At 46.6% G+C, this 14,067-nt stretch overlaps 1 protein-coding gene across 3 annotated transcripts in view; it reads right to left on the bottom strand.

Annotated features, from left to right (window-relative positions):
- LOC138286726 (uncharacterized) overlaps nt 1-8,987 on the bottom strand; it is a 232,705-nt gene extending 223,718 nt beyond the window's left edge. For all 3 annotated transcript variants that reach the window (XM_069227247.1, XM_069227248.1, XM_069227249.1), the window contains exon 1: nt 8,861-8,987. In XM_069227247.1, the coding sequence (XP_069083348.1) occupies nt 8,861-8,894 (34 nt within the window). In that variant the 5' untranslated portion in view covers nt 8,895-8,987. The remainder of the gene's footprint in view (nt 1-8,860) is intronic.
- Between the last annotated feature and the right edge of the window lie 5,080 nt (nt 8,988-14,067).

Here is a 14,067-nt window from a genome sequence, read left to right as displayed (position 1 = left end):
ATGTGCAGTCTTGCGTTTGGGACAATGGCTATGCATGAAGACATCATGCCTAGGAGTTGTAATATCATCTTTGCTTGTATCTTTTGTGTTGGATACATGCGTTGTATGATGTTGTTGAAATTTTGAATTCTTTGTGGACTTGGGAGTGGCTACTCCTTTTGTTGTGTTTATTATGGCTCCTAGGTACTGTTGTACCTTGCACGGCAGGATGTTTGATTTTGCGAAGTTGACGGTGAACCCTAGTTTGTAGAGGATTTGTATGATTTGATTTGTGTGGTGTGAGCACTTTGCTAACGAATGGGTCTTGATTAGCCAGTCGTCTAGATACGGGAATACATGTATTTGCTGCCTTCTGATGTGTGCAGCGACTACTGCTAGACATTTTGTAAAGACTCTTGGTGCTGTTGTTAAACCGAAAGGCAATACTTTGAATTGGTAATGTATTCCTTTGAATACAAACCTTAGGTATTTCCTGTGCGATGGATGTATTGGTATATGGAAATACGCGTCTTTGAGGTCTAAGGTCGTCATGTAGTCGTGTACTTTCAGCAATGGTAACACTTCTTGTAGTGTGACCATGTGAAAGTGGTCTGATTTGATGTATGTGTTTACTATTCTGAGGTCTAGGATTGGTCTTAGCGTCTTGTCCTTCTTTGGTATTAAGAAGTACAGTGAATAAACTCCTGTGTTTATTTGTCTGCTTGGTACTAATTCGATTGCATTCTTTTGCAATAGTGCTTGAACTTCTGTCTCCAGGAGCTCGGAATGATGTTTTGATAAATTCTGTGCTCTTGGTGGTATGTTTGGAGGGAATTGTAGAAATTCTATGCAATAACCATGTTGGATAATTGCTAGAACCCAAGTGTTTGTAGTGATTTCCTGCCATGCTTTGTAATAATGACCTATTCTTCCCCCCACTGGTGTTGTGTGGAGGGGATGAGTGACATGTGAGTCACTGCTTAGTTGTAGGGGTTTTGGGGCTTTGAAATTTTCCCCTATTCCTAGGGAATTGCCCTCCTCTGTATTGGCCCCGAAATCCTCCCCTGTACTGTCCCTGGTAACTGGACGGTGTTGCCTGTGAGGTGCTGGCTTGTGTGGCCTGACCCCGAAACCCCCCTCTAAAGGGTGTTTTGCGGAAGGTGTTGTAGTTTCCTCTGCTCTGCGGGGAGTAGAGTGCGCCCATGGCTTTAGCAGTGTCAGTGTCCTTTTTAAGTTTTTCTATCGCCGTGTCCACTTCTGGACCGAACAGTTCTTTTTCATTGAATGGCATATTGAGAACTGCCTGCTGTATCTCTGGTTTAAACCCAGACGTTCGTAGCCATGCATGCCTTCTGATGGTCACAGATGTATTAATAGTTCTTGCAGCTGTGTCTGCTGCGTCCATGGAGGAGCGTATCTGGTTGTTTGAAATGTTCTGACCTTCCTCAACCACTTGCTTTGCCCTCTTTTGTAGGTCCTTGGGTAGATGTTCAATGAGGTGTTGCATCTCATCCCAATGGGCTCTGTCATAGCGCGCAAGTAGTGCTTGAGAGTTAGCGATGCGCCACTGGTTTGCAGCCTGTGCTGCGACTCTCTTTCCAGCTGCATCGAACCTGCGGCTCTCCTTATCTGGGGGTGGTGCATCCCCAGATGTGTGGGAGTTGGCCCTTTTCCTGGCTGCTCCCACCACGACGGAATCTGGTGGCAGCTGTGTAGTGATGAAAACCGGGTCTGTAGGAGGCGCCTTATACTTCTTTTCCACTCTTGGTGTGATTGCCCTACTTTTGACCGGCTCCTTAAAGATTTCTTTTGCGTGCCGGAGCATACCAGGGAGCATAGGCAGGCTTTGGTAGGAGCTGTGGGTGGAGGAGAGGGTGTTGAATAAAAAGTCATCCTCGACCTGTTCTGAGTGGAGGCTTACATTGTGAAATTGTGCTGCTCTAGCCACCACTTGAGAATACGCAGTGCTGTCCTCTGGTGGAGATGGCTTCGTAGGGTATGCCTCCGGACTGTTATCTGACACTGGGGCGTCGTATAAGTCCCATGCGTCCTGATCTTGGTCACCCTGGCTCATGGTGGTGTGAGCTGGGGAATGTGATGGAGTTTGTGCTGGTGAGACGTTAATTACAGGTGGAGGAGAGGGTGGTGGAGTAACCTTTTTCACCACCTTTGTTTGTGGTGTTTGTTCAGTTTGGAACTCCAATCTTCTTTTTCTTCTAATAAGGGGAAGGGTCCTTATTTTTCCTGTCCCCTCCTGTATGAAAATACGCTTTTGCGTATGGTCTACATCAGTTGATTGCAGCTCTTCCTCAAACCTATGCTTTCGCATTTGGGAGGTTAGCGATTGCTCTTCTGTATAAGAGCCTGAAACTGGGTCGGTTGCAGTTTGTTTTGGCACCAAAACCCTGTCTGCATCTTTTTTCGGCTCCGAGGTGACTTTTTTCTTTTTCGGGGCTGAAACCTCTCGGCGTCGATCTTCGTCGGTGCCGCTGTCTCGGCGTCGAGCCGAGTCTACACCGGTATCTCGGTGTCGATGCTTGTCTCCAGCACTCTCTCGGTCCCGAGAAGGCTGCGTGCCGGTGTCTCGACCGGAGTCGGACGGTCTCGGCACTGTTTGGCCCTTTTTCGGTGCCGACGGTCGGTCACCGAATTTATGGGTCGAGCCATGGCCTGATGGCAGTGGCGTCCCCTGGGCCTTGTCAATCTTCTTCTGAATGGTTTTCGACGTTTTACTCACGGTTCGTGGATCGTCGAATTCCTCGGAGTCCGATTCGTGGATCGAAAAGGTTCCTTCCTCTTCTTGTTCCTCGAACTCTCGGTGGGCTGTCGGCGCGGACGCCATTTGAAGTCTTCTGGCTCGACGGTCTCGGAGTGTTTTTCGGGACCGGAACGCACGACAGGCCTCGCAGGTGTCTTCACTGTGCTCAGGTGACAGGCACAGGTTACAGACCAAGTGTTGGTCTGTATAGGGGTATTTGTTGTGGCATTTGGGACAGAAACGGAACGGGGTCCGTTCCATCGGCGTTCTTCTGCACGCGGTCGGGCCGACCAGGCCCCGGCGGGGATCGAAAAAACTACCCCGAAGGGCACCGGAGCTCTTCGATCTTCGATGCAGTGTTGAATCTAACTACGCCGATCCCGAACACAACAATACCGACGAAAATCTTCCGAAATCAGCTATCTTTCCGTTCCGAAACTCGGAGCGACAGGAACACGTCCGACCCCGATGGCGGAAAAAAAACAATCGAAGATGGAGTCGACGCCCATGCGCAATGGAGACAAAAGGAGGAGTCACTCGGTCCCGTGACTCGAAAGACTTCTTCGAAGAAAAACAACTTGTAACACTCCGACCCAACACCAGATGGCGAGCTATGCAAAACATGCGTATCTACAGCGACAGATGCCATCGAACATATGTTTTCTGAAACCCAGTTTTTACAGAGAATTGTTAATACACTATGGGCCAAATGTACAAAGCTTCTTTGAGGTCACAAACGGAGAAATTAGCTTTTTGCGACCACAAAATGGCCGGGTACCATGTACCATCCCTATTTTGCAAATCGTACCCTGTTACCAACTCGCAAAATAGGGATTGCGATTCCATATTAGGAAGGGGCGTGCAAAGGATCTCTCTTCCTAATAGCGAGTCACAGAGGGGTGTACGATTGTTTTGCAACTGGCAATGTGGTCACAAAGCACTTGCAGTTAACACCAGTTTCAAACTGGTAATAACCCATTCGCAAACAGGAAGGGGTCCCCAGAGGACCCCTTCCCCTTTGTGAATTGGGGGGGCGCCAACATTTTTTCAGAACAGGCGGGCAGGTCCCTTTCAACCCATTTGCGAATCGCAAACAGTGTCTGAGACACTGTTGTACATCAGAAATTCCGACTCGCAAAAAAAATGCACATTGCGAGCAGCAAACTCTAAAGGTCCTGCATCTGGCCCTATATAAGCACACCGTGAAGGGTCAGATGAGGAACCTTGTACCGTTGCCTGGACAGAAGATCCTTGTGAATAGGGGAAATGCCCAGGGTACGTTTTTCGTTATACTAAACGGTCGAAGCCAATCTGTGGCCATCAGAGTGACCTACGTTTTACCCCCATGGGAACACAAAGGTGAAAACATGTATGGAAAACAGGTCCACAAAGAGAGTAGCTCATAAGTCAAAGAATTCCTTATTCACCTCTGGGTGAAGACACCACTAATGGTCGGCAAGATGATGCCTACTGAGGGAGTCTGCGCTGTCATCCCTCAATGACAGCGAGATTTAGTTTAGCACTAACTTGTTCCACGACTTCAACACCTCCAGGCAGAAATAGCGCAAGTCCATACCCCATTCTAGTTGCAGTACCACACAGTGGATGTTGTTGGTGAGCACCAGGATTGACTTGCTGCTGGTTAATACCAATAACACCTTGAGGGCCAGGTGGTCGTGGTTTATGTGGCGACTCGACTTTAACAAGGACTAGAGACCCGAGTCTACACTTTGTCCAGGTAACCTCCTCTGCCAAGAGACGATGCGGCCATTAGTGAGGAAAGATAGAACTGTCTGCTGTACATTAGATTGGTTTTGTCACATACCCCAGCTGGTCCCTAGAGGCCTCCTCACAAATTAGGTTTTTATCCAAATGCCACTTCCGATGCTGGCCCCGCTACAAGGGTATGTTCTACTGGAGGGCCAGCACTTGTCATCAAGCAAAGAGCACCAACAGGATACCTGAGGCCACCAGGCCAAAAGGCAGAAAGAACAACTTTCATCTGAAACATTAGGGTCAAGGCCTGAATGTCCTAGACCTGTTGTGGGGAGCAGAAGGGCCTTCAAAGTGGTTGCATTCAAGACAGCTACAATAAATTAAAGTCTGGGCGTGGGTGAGAGGTGGGATTTTGACCCATTGATGGAGAACCTCTAATGAAGAAAAGCATCCACACTGTGCTCTGTAATTGGCAAGCCCGTTTTCAAAATGCCAGTCATTGTGGTACGTGAACAGGTGTACTCCCACCAGTGCACACTGACCACGATTACTGACATAGTCTTCGTACAGACAACAGGGGCCAATGTAAGGCAAAAGCGAGGACTACAAATTAGTAAGGAGTAAAACTAGCCACAAAACATAGGTATTTTCTGTGGAGCTGCAGCACTCGCACATGAACGTATTTGTCCTGAAAGTCCAGAGATACCATTCATTCTTTGTGATCTGAGGCCAGCAAGAATTTGAGAGAATGGCATTATCCTGAATTTCACCTTCCAGAAAACTGAGTACAGTAATCTGAGGTCCACAATAGTCCCAGTCCTTCTTGAGTAGCAAAAAGGAATCTGTGTAATACCTGAGCACTCACTTTTCGGGTACCATCCTGGTTGCACCCCAACAGGCACAACATCAGCACCTCTCCGGACAGGAATTGGGTATCTGTTGCTGAAAGCAGAGTGAGAACTCAGGTTATCGGAGAGGAAGCCTCCAGAAAGGGAAGGGCATGGCCAATCTGGACCATCTGCAGGACATTTGGTCTGAGGTTACCAAATACCAGCGGGACAGGAAATGCTACCTTAGACTCCCATTGCAGCACCGTATGCTTCAGTTCTTCAGGGATGAACTAAAGTGAGTTTGTTGAGGGAGGTGAAAGGCCTGGAGAAGGAGGAAGACTAATACTGCTGTTATTCTCTCCTGTTAGCACAACATCTGCCACTAGAGGCTGAAAAGTGGTGCCCGGTCTGCTGATTGTGCTTCGGCAGGTGATGCTGAGAGAAGGCAAGGCCCTTGGAGTAAACTTGATTCTTCCGATACAGCTGGCAGAATTGATGGGCTAGGGAGGCTACAACCATTGAACACATCACAGCGTGGATATCCTTAAATCTCTCCAGGGCAGAGTCCACTTTCTCGCCAAAGATCCACGCCTCCAAAGAAGGGCTTATCCATCTCCTGAAAATCCTGTACAATGCACCCTAGCATAGAATGAAGACTAGTTCCACTGGCATGGACAGGCGAGTATGTGGAACTGAGGCCATACAGCAAACTTGGTTAGGTCAAATCCTAATGCAGGCAGAACCGCCTGTACCATCTCCCAAAAGGTGTGGCAATAGAAGATTAGAAGGCAAAGAATGTTTAATTAATGCAACACCAAGCTGCAGAAAGAGAAGCCTTTCTGGTACACTGCATTAATCCACTTTGGCTCCCGGTCTGGTGGAGCGAAAGAGAAGGTGACCAGATCATAAACCTACTAGACACCAAGGGCAGGGTGCTGCATCAGAGACTTCGGGTCCTCAGTGTTGGAAAAAAAATACCTATTGATTTCCAGATCTCATCTGCATTGCCCTAACCCGCTGAGCTATCACTGCTCTCTCTCTGTTGAGGCTGCTGATCTCCTCTCTCTGTACTCACTGCTCTTTTTTTCTGTCCGTGCGCGAACCATGTGCATGTGTTGCCAATGACCCTAACGAAGCCCCAGCAGCCGAAGTCTGTCTCTCTCTCTCTATCTTCTCAGGCCCATGCCTCGTTCATCATGGTATGTTCAAGGGCACATTACAGCATCTAGACAGCCTTTCCTCCCTTTTCCACCTCAAACCTGCTTGTAACCCCTTCTCTATAAGTAATGCCTTTCTTTTTTTCGTCTCACAACAATCCCATATATCAGGTAATACTTGGTTCACTGCCGTCTTTGTTCTGTAACCTATACAATGTTGTGACAATAAGCCGGTCCGGCTCAGGTCATGCGATGAGGAGCTTTATTCCCTGACCAGTTAACAAGTATGGATACCTCCAAATTTACTCTATCTGTTCCTAAGCAATCCCATGTCCTGTATGTTTCTTTCCCTCCGGAGAGTATGGCTGCCAATTCCTCATGTGCAGTCTGGTGCAACTGGCAATCACGCAGCTAAGAGCCTGGCACAGAATGAGCATCGACCTGGCTGGCAGGGCAGTATCAAGAATAGCCTCAGTGGCAGAAGTCCAGGCTGAAGAACCTCTGCAAGGAAATGAGCTCCGACCAGGCTGGCAAGACAGGATCAAGACCAGCCTCAGAGGTAGACGTCCAGGCTTAAGTATCTCTGCAAGGAAAGGGCCTTTTGTCTCCTCTGATGGAAGAGGGATGTCCAACACCCCTGCAGTTCTCCTAGTGACTACTCCAGGACACTTTCCTCAGTAGGAGGAGCAGCCGGCAAAACAAGAACCAAACTGGGTGAGGTGTCAAGGCCACTTGCATTCTATCCTTGTAGTAAGGACTACAATCTGTACTACAATCAATTGTCTGTGCATTTGTATGCTCATCATGTGGAGCTATGTTAGGAATCTAAATAGCTTCAGAATCAGAGCCAAAAATGGTTTCCAACCAGGGAAAGCGCTTGTGTCAAGAAAGAAGAGCCAACGGGAATTGATCTTCAATACAGGGTTGCACTTCTATAATTATATAACGGGAAACAGGTGGGCTCTTGCAGATAACAGATGCCAGTCTGAGGCTGGTACCGATAGATTTGGCATCAATGTCCCTGGAGCTGGTGACAGCAGTGTTGAGCCGCCAACATTCAATAAGGTCTTCAGCAGAAGAATGGAAGCCCAGGCCTGCGCCGGAACACAGAATCCATGCTGGGGGATGGCCCACCGGCAGTAGTGCAACTGGAGGTCCCAACAGCTCCATGGGCTATAGGCGTGTAAGAAGGAGCCGGAACAAAGTAAAAGATCTGCAGCATAAGCTACTTCACGGAAGCCAGTTGCTGCAGAGTTGAAAATGCCCCAGGGAACTTGGACACATCAGTTCCAAATTTGGAATGGGCTCTGAGAAAGAAGACAAAGTCAGCCTCAGGTCATGTAAATGCGGACTGCGTGTCCACTCCTGTGAGCGAGGCCACTGGACGTCGATGAGTCGCACTTGTGTTTTATCTTTGACTTGTCTTTTGATGTTGACTTGACACCAGAGAAAGACGATGCGTGTGTGTCAGTGACCAACGTTTGCTTCTGACAACCGTGACATGGTTTGAAGCCTGTAGGCTTCAGTTGCTACACTGCTGGAATTTAACATTTTGGGATAAATGTTAACTGGTAAAAAACAAAGTCAATAAAAGCGGAGCTGTGGACCTAGAACACAGGATGTGGGAAATGCAGCTCTGTGTCGACAAGTCTGACCTGGCGATACCTCCCACAGGCATGCAGGAACCACAGAAACATTTGTCTAGATCCAATCTGGCACCCAGGAGGATTCAAAGGGTGAGGAATCTGCATCCACAAGCGTTTCTACAGATCTGTGACCAGGAAATATAGTAAAACAGAACACACTCGCTAAAAATAAAACACTGTAAATGTCTGAAGTGAAAAATAAGCATGTAAAATAGTAATTATCATAAGGCAACAGCTACAATTAACTGATAAAATCTAATGGGCAGTTATGGGTCCAACGGCATGAAAGAGCCCCATGTCTCGTTTCACTACACTGGACACAAGCAACACACTTGTGATATAGCCAAAAGAATTGTGTCAACACTTCATGCTCTGTGCGCTACGTTTCACACTTGTCACATCAATTTAAATAACTAAAAAAAATATACACAAGAAAAATGTTCCTTTGTAGCCTTCAGAAAGCCTTTGGCTCTAATCAGCAAGAGCGAAACATGCGTAGGCTATGCTCAATATTAGTTGAAAAAATAATAAACGGAAGAAATGCTGATAAAAAGTGTATTAACCATAAAAGAAAAATATCCTATTTTAACAACGTATGATGAAATGTGAGAAATAAATCCAAAAGGTGTACTGAGGTCTGCAGAGTATGGCGTGACATGTGCTGTAGTATGTTCAGTAAAGGTACCAGGTGACTTCTGTGCAGACACTTGTGTAGAAACCCTGCACAACAGGCCACATATTTAGAAAACCTTAAAAGCAGACACAGTGTTTTACCCAGTGAGATCAAGGCCTGGTGTATTTCCTTCATCACGTTGTTGTAAAGTTCCTTTTGCCATTCATGTAACAGCTTCCACTCCTGGTCAGAGAAACAGGTAGCAACATCCTGGAACGAGCCATGGTCCTGGAACAACAAGGTGGACAACTCAGTGAAACGTCGCCAATCAGGAGTCCCTGATACTCTTCTCTTTCACAAGTGTTCTTATCTTCCCTAACAGCAGGCTGGTTGCGCCTGGGAGCTGGGGATCCAGAGCCTCAGCACCAGCACCAGCACCAGCACGCCATCCGGTGATTCTGGGCAAATCACTTAAACCCACTGTGCCCATGTACAGCCCCCGGATACCCTCCCGGGTGATAACCCTCGCTATATACATCGACACATTTCATTTTATACATATGTGCATTGTCCTCAGAATTACTGGGGTTCTCGGATACTGAATCTAGAGATGAAATCGGGTCAGAAAATTACTTTATTTTGGGTCAATGTCTATAAAAAGGGAAAGTAGTACAATACATTTCATAATATAAACATATAATTTGAAACAGCAGGCACATCATACAAATAATACTTCAATGTCCTTTTTCATTCTAGGTGTGCCATCAGGGAGTTTGATCCGTGGTCCTGAAGAAAGCCACAGGGAAGAGTGGTTTGAAACATGTCAACCTAACAGAAACAGGGGTCATTGGTACCACCATTTGTGTGTCTTCCTGTTTTTTAACCATATCCCCTGAAGATGTTAATTAACCTAGAGGAGTCTTATCAGGCAGGTATTGTTAAATGCACACTAAAAAAACCTGACTCCTATAAAGATTATTGCATGGTAATAAACACCAAGTGCTCATGTGTCTCTCACTGGTAGCAGCGTGCCCCTGAACTGAACAGGAAGGACCCAATGATGAAGCATGCCACCAAGGAGTAACGCTGGTGGGTGAGAGTTGCAATGAGTCTCACCACTGGCAATCCCTCAGGTAGCTTTCAAAACTATATGGTTGAGTCCAAACTTAGTTAACATAGTTGACATATTTCCACACCCCAACTTCATCAGGTGCCTGCAAAAGACTGGCATCCAAGAATCTTCTCTCTGCTGGATCTGGTCCTTCTTAATGGATTGAACAAACAATGTCAGCCAGGCACTTTACTCCTCAGAAGCCTGCAAACTCTTCTGCAGAGTGCCTCAAGGAAACAAGTTCACCACCTGCATGAACAAAGTGGTTAGCTCAATGAAAACCAATGCCTTAAGGTCGCCACCAACAAGACAGAAAGCAGTGATTTATAACCAGAGCACCTCGCCATGGGACTCTAACTAGTGGCCAGCCAGTCTCAGAATGTAGACAGACAGCAAACTGTACATGACTGCACAAGTCAGTGCCGTCCCTGCAGCATGCTTCCACACACAGCAGACACAGAGGGAGATCTTTAAGTGGCTCCAGCAACACTGGAAAAACTACCACTCATGCCCTGGTTGCCAGTAAGTTGGACTACAGGAACATACTCTAAACTGGAATCACCAAGCAACTCACCAGAAGACTACAGACCATCTAGAACTCTGCAGCTAGACCAATCCTCAACCTCCCACACAGAACTCATGTCACACCACACCGCAGGGGGTCCTCCTGCATTCCGATACACAAATGAGCTCATTTCAAACTCCTCACATACGCATTCAAGGCTCTCCACCAGTTAGGCCCTACCTACCTGAAAAGCTGCATTTCCTTCCACCAACAACCTCAACATCCCCACTCGACAGGACTCCTATTCATACACATCACTTGCACGCACAGAACCAGGTCAGGAGAACAAGCGTTCTCTTACACCGCTCCTAAAGTGTGGGACGACGCCCGCTACACATAAGAGTCTCCTTCAATTGTCTTGAATTCCACAAAAAGCTAAAGACCTGGCTTTCCAATTAAACAATCTACAGCAAAAGGATACCCTTGCACTTTACAAATACATACAACATGTAAGAAACTGGACTATTAAGTAGGGCAGGTGACTACCCACCTCAAGAGAAAAATTACAGCCAAATTCAAGCTGAAGTCCTTAAGATGAAACACACAAAAGGTAACGGAGGAATTTTTGTGATTTGTCAAATTACTCCTGACATCACTCCAATCCCATTGTTCTTATGCCCACTAAGTCAACCAGGTCTGGACTCAACCATATTTGTTTGAATACTACCCGAGGGATTGCCAGTGGTGAGACTCATTGCAAGCACCCTATCACCTCGTGTTTCATGAACATTTAAATTCAATAAAATAAACTAAGCTTCTTAACCCCGTGGTATCTATAGCACAGATCAGACAGTTTTAACTTATGCAGTGTGTAAAGCATATTTATGCAATACCAAAACAGTAATAGAGTTTGAATGCAACACAATAAACATTCCAAAATTTAACAAAACACACACACCAAAGTGACAAAAGTCCAATAAAGAGGAACCAGGGACATTATTTTTGAAGTTTTAAGTTGAAATAGTGCCAAGAATCAAAAAGTGCCAATGATCATTAACGGTTGCAGTGGACGGGACCTAGGCGTCATTTGACGCTGACCGCAATGGATAATGAGTCGGACACACCAACCAGGCCCACCCTCATCAAAACATTTTTTTACCTTCTGACTTAAATTCTTTAGGTTCCAATCCAGCACAGTACATTTCTACAGCCCCTAAAGACCTCAGGGAAGAGACAAAGAAGCTTACAGTGTGTCCGGCAGAGGCGAAACACCAGTTCAAATTGCCACTAGTGAGTTGGGCAGTTGCCAGAAATGGCCTCTAGTTGCTTACTGTGTCCCTGTAGCTTTATTAGGAGGTCAGCCTTATGTCCCTAGGTGTCAACTTCTTTGTTCTGCAATGTTGCGACAAATGATGTGGGCTTCGCTCAAAGACCCTCAGGTGGGGGTACTACTTTTGCTTATTCGGCCTATGTCCTTTCAGATTGCTACCTCAGTCCTTCAGGACCATGAGTATGTGAGTGCTCCGTCTCTGGGGCCTTTACGATTCTTGGTGGAGTCAACTCCCCTGACAACCTTGAATACTACGTCCTCTTCCCCACCTTCCAATTCAGATGTCACCCAGGATGATCCTCAGACGCGCTGAAAACACAAGACACACCATACCATGGCTGTTTTACCACTGGTAGGCCACAAGAACCTGCTGTTTGAACCGGAAAACAACAATCATCCTTGTCCCTCAGAATGGATGCCCTGTATCGAGGTGGCACAATATGTGCAGGTCAGATTGCTCAAGGGCTTTGAGCACAAGGTGTGCTACACCCTGAGGTCAGAATGCCCTAGACCATCTCTTCTTGGCAAAGAGGTAGAAACCCTAGAATTAGATTTGAACATGGCAACCTTTCTTAAGACGTACACTGAACACCCCAAAAAAGGTCTTGACAGAGCATGGCGTGGATGCCAAGATAAACTGCTTGACCTTTCCGGTCCCCTCACTAAAATTCTGGAGTTGGCTGTTCAGACGAAGGAAGCTAATTCACAAGTAGGTCAGGGAGAGATCATTGAATGGGCCCAAAGAATGATGTGTCTTATTAGCAACGCTAACTGTGCTATGTCCACAGAGAGTCAAAAATTGGCACAGTTGGCCTCTACAGAGGCAAGCTCTATGGCAAATGGATTGTTATTCGGAGACAAATTTGTTAAAGCTCCAGGGAAATACGTTGCCACGGTATCAGCTTTGGACAAGGCTCAGACATCCATGAAGATGTTCCACAGTGGCCTTTTTACCAGGGCCATGCGCTTTCGAGGCTAAATGGCAGGCCGTGGATTGAATCAGGCTTCTAGAGGCTACTATCAGAGAGGAGGAGGTGTTTCTTCCAGATCCTCCATCTTCTACCCCTCCTGCAATAGAGGATGTTGTTGTCGTGCCCAGAGAGGCAGATATCAGGGTGGGTGGTAATAATGCTGCTGATTCCACTTATGCAGGTAAGAGTTATTCTAGCCTCCAAGACCTTGGTGGGGGGGGGGGAGAGAGACGGTTATACTTGCACATCTGGGAGATGATCACTCAAGAGCCATGGGGTACTGCAGACAGTGCAGGGGTTCAGATTGTAGTTTAGCCCCCAATCAAGGGAAGCATCCAACTCTTCTTTTTTTTTTTTTTACCCAAGTAGAGAGCAGTTTTCGATACGAAGAAATCAAGGAACTCCTTTAAAAAAAAAGGCTATAGTGCAGACTGTCCCTCACTCACAAGGATTCGTCTATACAATATTCTGGATCCTGGCTCGCCTTATGGATCTATTAACTTCCTACATTTAAGTGATATTTATGGGTCCACCGCATTACTGGACCCTTCAGAGACTGGAAATATTCCATATTCAAAAAGGATTATCTTATTCAGAGCAAATAGCCTTATCGGAAGAAGCCAGGACAGAGAAGACCTAGGGATTAGACCATAAGGATGCCTGAAATGGCAAAGCGATCTTTGCTTAAGTTCCGGAGTTGATAACAGAATCCAATGCCAGCCAGTGGGGTTGGGGGCCAGATGTAGTCCAATGGCCCACCACCACCAGAACAAATCTGTTTCCAGAAGTTGTGGGAGGGTCAAGGAGGCCAACAATATCAATCCCTACCCTCTCAAAGGGTACCCCAATCACAGGCAGTAGGATTAAGGGGGCCTTTGGAGTGCCACCTGTCTTGCCAAGTGACACAGGAGCAACAAAACTCCTTAGTATCTTCAGACATGTGAGGCCAGTGAAAGTGAGGGACCTGTTTGTCCCAGGTCTTACTTTGCCCCATATGTCCAGCAAGGGGAATTTCATGTGCCTATAGGAAGGTTAAGAACTCCCGCTCTACTATTTCTGCTGGACATATTCTTTTGGATGGTAAAGCTGTAGGTGAGAATCCATTGGTATTCAAGTTAATCAGAGGTATTTGGATGATCCGTCCCCCTCCAAGCTCAAGTACTCTTCATTACGGGATGCTGACGTAGGTTTGTGTTTTCTTAGGTCCTGGCCAGCTAACTATGATCTTTCTCAAAAACAGTTATGGACAAAGCTGGTGCTTCTTTTGTGCCTGGTTTCCAGTAGCTGTGTTTCAGATGTACGGGCGATTGACTAAGCAGGTAGAGTATTTCCTCATATTGGGGTATCTATTTCAAGACGTACAAAAACTGCATTGCTGTGTATCAGTTATCCTGTTTTTTCTCATCATCAAAAATTGTGTGTGGTTAAGGCATATGAGGATTGTACCCGTG

The sequence above is a fragment of the Pleurodeles waltl genome, chromosome 3_2 (assembly GCF_031143425.1).
Source record: "Pleurodeles waltl isolate 20211129_DDA chromosome 3_2, aPleWal1.hap1.20221129, whole genome shotgun sequence".
Taxonomy (NCBI): Eukaryota; Metazoa; Chordata; class Amphibia; order Caudata; family Salamandridae; genus Pleurodeles; species Pleurodeles waltl.
Note: the sequence above shows the minus strand (reverse complement) of the source record. Positions and strands in the feature narration are given on the sequence as shown.